General features: G+C 34.1%; 1 protein-coding gene across 1 annotated transcript in view; it reads left to right on the top strand.

The window, feature by feature from the left end:
* The window catches only part of LOC110445680 (very-long-chain (3R)-3-hydroxyacyl-CoA dehydratase-like), a 16,435-nt gene extending 7,722 nt beyond the window's left edge, over nucleotides 1-8,713 (top strand). Inside the window, exons 5-10 of the mRNA XM_021490429.1 lie at nucleotides 801-914; nucleotides 1,307-1,434; nucleotides 1,870-1,982; nucleotides 4,084-4,190; nucleotides 4,763-4,894; nucleotides 5,329-8,713. Of these exons, the coding sequence (XP_021346104.1) occupies nucleotides 801-914; nucleotides 1,307-1,434; nucleotides 1,870-1,982; nucleotides 4,084-4,190; nucleotides 4,763-4,894; nucleotides 5,329-5,405 (671 nt within the window). The 3' untranslated portion in view covers nucleotides 5,406-8,713. The remainder of the gene's footprint in view (nucleotides 1-800; nucleotides 915-1,306; nucleotides 1,435-1,869; nucleotides 1,983-4,083; nucleotides 4,191-4,762; nucleotides 4,895-5,328) is intronic.
* Nucleotides 8,714-10,497: the final 1,784 nt, after the last annotated feature.

Here is a 10,497-nt window from a genome sequence, read left to right as displayed (position 1 = left end):
TGATACTTTGAATATTACATGTTAATAACTTGATTGGAATTATTGAATTGACAGTTTGATACTTTGAAAATTTTGAGCCAGCCCTACGTGGGCCCCAAGGGCTGTAGGGTGGGGCTCAAAGGAGTCAGTGTGCTAAAATTTCTTCATTTTCCTTGTTAAGAATCAAAGGTGCTAGTTTCAAATCCTTTTTAGTCTGAAATCTGTATGCTAGATATTGAGTAAGGTGGTTTTATTGTTTTTTGTCACTTTGAATAATATTTCTGTTCATGTTGAAAACAAAATCAACTCTCTGTATAAATATATCAGGTGACCGTTAAGGCCCATGGGCCTCTTGTTTAAAGATCCGTCATCGAGTAAGCCTCTGAACCCCCCCCCCACCCCGATGTTCCAAGGAAGAATCATGGACCCCCCATTCCTTATTTTTTTACGAAATGAGTGCCGTTTTCACACGAGGTTAACAAGTCATAATTGTTTCAACGTTTGCCTGTATATCAATTTCCTTATATTTATTCAAACGTTTTTGGGACTTGGATGACTAACGAGTAAAAACGACATGCGGACCAATTTTTCCTGATTTTTTTAAGACGGCGGCTGGCACATTCACGTTTTTTTTCCATTACTTTCACGATAAAATTGGCAATGTGGTGCCCTAAAATGAAATGCACACGGTCCTGAGAACCAAGTATTTTTTTGGGCCTTACCTACCTATCGTAAATTCAACCGATGGCGTCACTGCTGATAAAATTAAATCACTGTTTTTTTCTCTGTGTGTCACTGTTATATTTGTGATTTTGTTTCAGAGCCATTTCCAGACGTTAAAACATGCTACCTGTTTGTATACAACTTGGTCCAATATGTCGGCTTCACATACATATTCGCCGCTCTCACCTACCACATCTTCAAGGACATGAATTGTAAGCCACTTCGTCACTTTGACATAAAGGGAAATAACTTAATGTGAACAAAGGAAAATTAATTTTATCAATCAGATTGGCATGCCTGATACAGTTGATAACAAAAGATAACTCACACTAGTTATTTGATTTCTTCACTGTACAATTTATCAATTGATTCATGTATATATTATATTTTATATTTTGTATATCATATTGTATTTGATTTGGTATTCATTCACTTGTACTGTGTACATTTAATTTTTGTTCACAGTAAAATGATTCAATTCAGAAATCAGTACTAATATCAAATCAAGTTTACCTTAATCTTAGTTCTGTATAAAACCTATAAATTTCAATACAAATGTATGTTTCCAATCTTATTAATGGGTCTTTAATATCTTATGTTGCAGTTGCATTTACTAATACGCTGGAAATTTCTGGGACACAGATGCTGTTTGTACAAACAGCTGCTGTCCTAGAAATTGTTCATCCTTTGTTAGGCTGGGTGAAGTCCAGTCCCGTTCCAGCCTTCATGCAGGTAACCCGGTTTATTAGCTCACTTCGCTGAAAGACAATGGTGAGATTTGGCAATAATTCTGCATCCATCATCTATCCATACTCTGTCGTTCATATTTTGAATTCTTTTAATAGAACCATGATGCAGATAGTGGTACCTATGTAGTAATTTAACCGTGTTTTTTTAGGATGAAGTGCTATCAGCTTTGTTCAGGTTAATAACCCTGACCTTCTGCAAGGCCACATGGGTCAAATGTGTTAAAACTAGCATTGGATGAATTACTGAAGAAAGGTGAAGATTGCACTGCGCAACAGTTTCTGTATACATTATATGAGTAGCATGATTTGAAAAGGATAATACAAATAGATGGTTTCCTGTGAAAATGAATATTCTGTTATAATATCTTTGAATTCAACTATACAGAGAGGCTAAGGTAATTGAATGTTGTATTTGCAGGTCATGGGTCGGAACTTCCTGTTGTTTATTGTGTTGGGGCAGGAGCCGAGACTACATGACAAGTCAATAGTGTTCATCTTGTTTATGGTGTGGAGTGCCATAGAAGTTGTACGGTAAGAACTAGGAGTTTCCATTCGTCCTAGATTGATTAACAAGTTGTCTTGAATGTCTCTTCATACCGATAAAAACTTTTGATCAGTTAAAAAAAGTTTTATCATATAACCAGGTGTAAACTTCTGACAAACAGAAAACTTGATACATTGTTCTGCCTCTGACAGAATAGTCTGGATGCCATCTGGATATTTAGGACATTTTAAAACCATTTTCACAGAATACTTGACATGTATGTTTGAAGTTGGGGTAAATTCGCATATCCGGTTGAACCTGTAAAGAAACCGACAGGCACAGATCTGGACTGAGGCTGACCTCAGGAAAATTTGGCAAGTGTAGATTGCGGGGTCCAGACGTACCTGACTAAAATGCTGACTATTGCCAGTTTGCATTATTTCTTTCTAAAACAATGTCAAGTCACGTGTAATTTTTAGCTCACCTGGTCCAAAAACTTATGCCATTGTGCGGCGTTCGTCGTGCATTTTTAGCTCTGCTTATAGAACGGTCCACGTGCGTTCATTTATCGTGGAATATTTCTGTGCCACACATACTGTTTCAACCGGGATATGCAAATACAGCCCTGCATGTTGAACATCAAACACCAAACAATACCTGAGTTGTAAGAATTACTTCCCTTCAAACAGTTATAGTCCTTAACAGCCAATAGCAACCCTGAAAGTAAAGGTATGTGGGCGACAATACTGAGGGAGCAGCTGAAAACAGTTCGTTAATGTAACATTTTTGGGGTATAAATCCTGACGGACCTGCAAATGTTTATGCAGGCCTTGCAAGGCTTGTTCAAGGCTTGCCTGAAAGCAGCATCAGATTACTGGGTCTGACCTTATTTCAAAAAATGAACACCTCTGGTCCAATTGGTTAACCGTTTGGACCGTGATAAATGAAAACGGCCCATATATCAGGAGATATCTGATGCTTAACTCTCATTAGTATCTAGCAGGGAAATAAGCCTGAAATCATGAATTACACTACTAAAAACTCCATAGTATCATCATATAATTATTCTGACCAAAATCAATCACAATTTTGTAATTGATTAATCCGTTTATTGGCCTAACTAACCGAAAGTCAAAACAATTTATTAATCAGATCCTTAACATGTAATGCTAGTACCATGAAAGAGACGCTAAGTTGTTTGACGTAAGTAGCTGTATATTGACATCAAATTAAGGTGTTAAGTCTATGCTGTGTTGTAGCTTAACAGTAATGGGTATATGAATTGTATAGGCTCTATTTGTGTTTTCTGTGTCACCATAAAAGAGTGAACCAAATACAGGTGATCTTCATAGATTGGTTTTGATTACTGTATATACCAGGGCAATTTTGCCCAGTCACATAGTCATTCTATAACAAGAAATCCATATTCACTCAGTGGGAGTTTTGCCCTTCACATGTATTTATAATTTTATATATGTGTTATGCTGTGAATTAAAATCAGCTGTAATGATAACTTGGCCTTCATTATTGAGGAGTTGAAATCTTAAACTGTGGAGAAAAAATTCCTGGTACACTGTTATCAGTATATATACACATTTCCACTGTTAGTTCCTCTATGAGCATTACCATAAGATATTGCATTCATAGGACTATGAATGCAATTGGATCAGCATCATTTTGAAGTTTCTCCTTCTGCCTCGATTTACATTAGACAACTGTTAGAAGCAAACATTTTGGTGACATTAGGCTGTTCCAGGAGTCTAGTTTTCACTGACAACACAGGCACTTCAATATCCAAAATATAAGAGAATATTTTTATTTAGGTCAATAATAACTAAAAATTTAGAATGCAAACATAAGGATTGAACGAAAGTATGAATGCAAACCGGTTACATACATATTTTGCATGAAGCCCTATATGTATGTAACCGATTTGCATTCATACCAGCAAGAACATAAAAAAATACCGTTCAACCCTTATGTGCATGATGGCATCTCTTGACAAGTAATCTGTACGGGCAAATTGCCTGTATACCAAGTTGATATTTATATGAAACAAAAACATTTAAGTGATATCATCTAATTATAATGACAGGGCATCATTCTAGGCAAGTTTCATTGTGATTACATTTTGTTTTTATCCAACAGATATCCATTTTACATGCTGTCAGTATTGGGAAAGAAGAACACTTTTATCACATGGTGTCGCTATACAGCCTGGATTCCCCTGTATCCTCTGGGTTTTATTTCTGAGGGTGAGTTTTCCTTTCCTCACTCTTGCTTATGGAAATACAGAAAAACTATGGATCCTGGAACAGTCTTCCAGATTGGTTCAAAATTGTAATTGTTGGTGAATTGAATGCCTAGCTCTTTTGTAAATCAGTCAATATTTAGTAAAATAACATTTATAAATGCTACATTAATAATACAATGTTTATGTATGTGTATGTAATTCAAAACTTGATATGGCACTTGTCACCTTTAAGGGCTACTTCTATAACATAAGAGGCCGCTAGTCAACCTTTTTTCTATCTGATATGATTTTGCCGACTTACATTGTTGGAGTACTTTAATTAAGAGCCATCAAATTTAGCCTGAAATCCAAATTGTTTGATGACCCTGGGGCAATAATCTAATATTGCCCCAGGGTGATCAAAAAAATGTAAAATAAGTAAAGCAAAATTGTTTCTAATGTGTCTGACAGTGTTTGAGGCAATAAAAGAAGATAAAAATCATTTGAAAAGTTCCTAATACCGGTATATACTAGAAGGTTAAATAAAATGGTCAAAGGGAGATAATCAAGCATTTTTTCCCTTTAATTTTTCAGCATTAATCATTCTGATGGCGATCCCATACTATGAAGACTCCGAGAGATTTTCAGTATTCCTTCCAAATTCTTACAACTTTTCCTTTTATTTCCCATGGTTTTTAAAACTCTACTTAGGCATATTCATCCCAGGTAAGTGAAATATTTGCTAGACAAAACATTGGCACAACACACCTGCTGACTATAGACCATACCTTTTTTCTCTGGTTTTGATTATTTTTTGTTTTTTTTTCATAATTCTTAGAATAAGTGGCAATACTTACAGTTTAGGCTTACTGAATGTACTTATAACTCATTCTTAGGACAAAACATTGTTTGAAAGTACTAGAATAGAGCAGATAGACGGTTTTTCAAAAGAGGTTAATTTCTCATAACCATTATTGTAACATAGTTTGTCATTTTGAAAAATGAAATATTGTTTTAAACCTATACAACTAGGCTTTGTGGTTGTTTTCAAAGTAGTGTGTTTTTGTATATGTCCTGTTAACATAACTCTGTGATTAATATTTGTATTGTATGATGATGATGACGTGATGTTGACTAACGTTGTACACATTCCTTTTCAGCGGGCTACTTCCTGATGAATTCCATGTTTCAACAAAGACAAAAGGCTTTAAAGCCACTCGGGACTAAGAGGGAGTAGGATCAACCATCATAATATGTGTTACTGTTATTTGATAATCAGAAAAGTCGGGTGATTTTTAAATGTTCTGGTGATTTTTAAAGGTATATAGCACATGTGGTATCATGAGTGTTTACGTTTTGTAGAATATTATTGTTTATCACATGTGAAACAGATAAATATGGTCAGAAGTTAACTACCTACAACATTTTAGAAATAATTTGAAAGTTGGTAGCTCACCTAATTCTTAGGTTTCACAGTAAGTGGAGGATAGCACATAGTTTGATATAAAATCACTTCATGAAATGTATCGTAGTAAAAAAGGCTCTTCTATCAAAAGGTCAATCAAATAATGTTAAAATCGATTAAAAACATAGGTTAGAAACAAAACAAAACTTACATCTTGTAAGCTGAAACAAGTGGTAGATTGCCAGGTAAAAACCAAGATTGAAAACAAAATCATTCGAATTTGTGAATAGGATAATTACAAACTGTAATCGTTTAAGAAGAAAAAAATCAATTTTAATTTAAAATCATACCTGGTAACTATCATTCTACAGAATGATGATGCACTGTAATTTAAAATATCTACAGATAGCTGGAGAAAAACTAAGGTTGTATTTGATTTGTTGTAAGCTAGAACAGACATGACTGCCTAGCTGATTTCTAAGAGAGTCTGTCAATTTTTACCCCAGATATTATTTCTTTTTAATATCCTTTTTTAAAGGAAGGTTACTATAAATGTTTGTTCAATTCACCCAGGGTAAAGAAGGGAGTTTTAGTCCAAATTATACCTGTTTTTTGAGGGGTAATTTTAAGCTTTTTTAGAAAGATATTTATTGTGTGTTCATTAACATACAAATGAACTTACAAATCAGGTTGAAATTAATGATGAAGTTGAAACAAAAATATATTAATTTTTCACGTGAACAGAACTTGTTTTTAACATGATTCTGTCCAGATAAATAATCTGTGTTCCCAAAGGTTGATATCATGCAAAAATACTGTATGCCAAGCTGTTGTTGATGTATTTATTTTCAATTACGATATAGATTTATTTTTAATTTGTATGATCAATGCTGGAGATAGCTGTGTGGGACTGCCTGATTACAATTGTCACTTTGAGGTTGTAGTAATTTTTGGTCACTGTGGAGCATTAGAGAATGTGTTCAATACATTAGGCATTCATTATTACTGTTCATTATTTTGCTTATACATGAACTTATGAATTTAAAAAAAAATAAAATATGAGGATAATTTATGAAAAATTGTATTTGGTGAAGTTGTTATATGTATATATAATTACATAGTAAAATGTAGTTGTATCTGATGGTTCTGTGTAGATGATTAAGTGAATATCTAAGAATAGCTTATCGCAGTAGTCTCCCTTAACTTGTGTTGCCCAAGTTGTATTAAACATAAGGCCATACGATATAGATTTATTTTTAATTCGTATGATCAATGCTGGAGATAGCTGTGTGGGACTGCCTGATTACAATTGTCACTTTGAGGTTGTAGTAATTTTTGGTCACTGTGGAGCATTAGAGAATGTGTTCAATACATTAGGCATTCATTATTACTGTTCATTATTTTGCTTATACATGAACATATGAATTTAAAAAAAAAATACATATGAGGGTAATTTATGAAAAATTGTATTTGGTGAAGTTGTTATATGTATATATAATTACATAGTAAAATGTAGTTGTATCTGATGGTTCTGTGTAGATGATTGAGTGAATATCTAAGAATAGCTTATCGCAGTAGTCTCCCTTAACTTGTGTTACCCAAGTTGTATTAAACATAAGGCCATTTGTTAAGTACGGCTGGACATTTAAAAGTGTGGACAGACTAACATGGCATTCTGATTACTTCTTACACTATCCTTTATTTAGTAGCTGGGACTTCCAAGACCTGTTATGCTATTGAAGTCCTCTTCAGTTTACTGGTGGTGAAAGTTTCAAGCGATATATTAAAACAATTCTGCTCAAGTTTTCTCAGTGGTGGGACTGTTCAGAGGATAAAACTGGTCTTGAATATATTCTGATAAAATACACAGATAGGAAAGGTTGTTTTTGAAAGTGTGTGGTATCTGGTCATGTCTTCTTGTAGTCAGCTCTCTGTTGTGTTTTGGTGTGTTGATGTTTGCTGGTTTTCTGTTTTATGTACTTTTAATGTTTTACCAAAGCATTGTTTATCATTAGGATGCATTAGTAAGGGGAGGAACCCATGATGTCACCTTTTTCTTGAGCGTCACAATTGGCTCATGACGGAGTAGTTTCCCTTGAATAAGACTACCAATACAAAATATACAGTCTGACATGAGTTTCCATTTTTTCCATAGTATCTTTAATTTTAAGGTGCCTTTATAAAACTGCAATTAACAACTGTGACAGTTTCACAAATCTCTCACGAAATTGAAACAAATGTACTGCTTATGGCACAAACCAAGATTTTATGCAAATATTCGTAAAAAACACACTTTCTGAAGCTGACTTAAAACCTAAACTATCATCCATTATAATTGTAACTTTGTGAAGCCATGAAGTTCTGAGTTGGGATGTCACAATGCATTTTTTTTAATACTTTTTTTTCTCTGGATTCAACCAGATTTTAGATACGCATGTCATGTGACGCGGGTCATTTGTTGTTCTGATTAATGCCAAAAATCCTTTTCATGCAAACAAATCTTCAATGTTAGTTCCTTTATACAATATATTTGTCTATATGTTTAATATAAAACATTCTGTTGTAGTGTTTACACATCTTATAGTTCCCGAGTAAAGGCTAAGTTTTTTTTATACACACAAACAGGAATAGAAAACCTATTTTGCAAGCTTTTCGAAAAACATGTCACATGTCCCCCTGCCTGCCTGCAGTATTAGAGTGCAAATGGGCGAAATGTCTATGATTTTTGACAGCTGACTTTACTGATTTGGCCCACTGTGGCTTAGTGAGTTTTTTTCAGGGGTTTAGAGTCGAGACACCGGCCATTTACACCCTTTGCTTGACTAAGGAAACACACGCTTTCGAAAGCTGGCAAAATAAGTTTTGAATTCCTGTTTGTGTTCAAAACAAACTATGCCTTTAGTATTCATACCAAACTGATGAATCTTATTCTGAAGTGTAGTTCCATAGGTTGTTCAAATTTACTTGAGATGGGGAGTTAAACTCCATAGTTTTCTCAATCATGACTTAAAGTAAAGAGACCAAGCACTCTGTGAGACCAAGCACTCTGTATTAAAATTCACTTTCGGGGTGGTCGGGTGGTGCAGTGGATAGCACACTTGCCTTTCACCAAGACGGCCGGGGTTCGATTCCCCGATCGGACTCGAAAAGGTATGGGGTCACCTGCCCGACCACGTGGGTTTTCTCCGGGTTCTCCGGTTTCCTCCCACAATAAGACCCCCCCCGCGCGCTAACATCTGGGCCAACAAGAGTGATTAATATAAGTTGAAATAACTTGTTTCATAATTGTTGTAAAATAACTAAAGTTTATATATATATTAAAATTCATTGAAAAAGAGTTCCAGTTTGTTCTGCATGTTTCTGACTAGGAGTTACTTGCCCATTTATTATAGCAAAAATTATACACAGAAGAGATCTACTCATTAACCCTTTCACCCCTAGGTAACTTTAGTAGACTCTTCCATACATTTATCTGGGTGAGTCCATTATGGTTTGTAGTGGTGAAAGGGTTAAAATGTCTTTCTTCACCAAAAGATATGGGGATTCCAATGTCAAACTGCTTGATTATAAAACAGGCAGCTTATTTCCTGCTCTTCTGATCATACATGTAATATTTGTTTTGTTAGACTCTTTTCAGCAACACCACTGGGAATAATTCCAAAATTCATAATTCCCTGAAAAGACTTGCAACCTCTAAAATTCTTTGTATGAATAAATAGATAAACAAAAGTTTAACAGGAAAGTAGCTTTTCAGTCCCGGTATGCAATAGAAAAGTAGCGGGACCCCTGTAACCTTATTTATTGATTGCAATGCCTATAGATCAGATGAAATCTAAAGAATTTTAAAAATTCATGTGAGGTATATTTATTCAGTATTGTAGAGTTCAGAGATTTTTAAAATCTTCTACGTTTATATTATAAATTGTCAATATAGTTGTAGTTAATTTGTTGTGTTATGATTTTTTATGTTTTAATTTTTCCTGACTGGATGTTTGTTATTGGAACATCGTAGAACAGTGCCAGCTGAGGAGTGGTGCTATATATACAGAGTACATGTGTACTACATGTTGGTACAGAGGGGTTGTCAGACCGAGGCAATATTTATTCATGATTTATAATTTACATTAATGACAATTGATTTTTTTTGATTTATACATGGATTATTGGTGGTATATTGTGTTATACTTCTGTCTGTGGAAGAGAGAAATCACACACTGACAGATTTAGACGTTGTGTTTTTATGCACATGGACTAGACGCAAATTTCAGTCTCAGTGATTGTTATAAAATATTCACATTTTATAAGCTATTCACATTTTATAAGCTATTCACATTTTATAAGTTGCCTTTTTTTATTTTTTTATTCAATAATTTTTGAAGTTTTAGCGGCTGACTGAGAAATGAATAGGGGCTGAAGGTGATGATTTTTCAAAATTATTTTGCATATCCTTAAAATCTTTGGGCAGCTTTGGGTATCAATCATTTTTCCCACTTCACTAATCATTTTAAGACGCACAGGTGTTTTCCTCTATTGACCATCTTTAATCCTGAATCAATCTCAGATTTAAACAAGACTGTTACTAGTACAGTATTGTTTTTGTTATGGTTCTGATACAGTGAATATAGTGAGATCAATATATAATGGTTTGAATGATACCTGTGATATAAATAACTTAAGTGTGAAAAGAAAATTTGTAAATCTACTACATTCAGCTCTGATGCATTTCTCCCATTATGAAAGAAAACCCCTTTCAGGTTCAGCTTAACACAAAATAATGAAAAGCTTACAAAACTTGAATATTTTATATGAAATAATAGATTTTTGAGACTGAAATGCTTGGTATTGATGGGAATCATGTGATCCTTGCTTGAGTATCATCAGGTGTTTTGTATGTTTTATTTTTGATAATAAAAATTCAAAAATG

This window comes from Mizuhopecten yessoensis, unplaced genomic scaffold, assembly GCF_002113885.1.
Source record: "Mizuhopecten yessoensis strain PY_sf001 unplaced genomic scaffold, ASM211388v2 scaffold2329, whole genome shotgun sequence".
Classification (NCBI taxonomy): Eukaryota; Metazoa; Mollusca; class Bivalvia; order Pectinida; family Pectinidae; genus Mizuhopecten; species Mizuhopecten yessoensis.
This window is presented reverse-complemented; position numbering and strand designations above follow the sequence as displayed.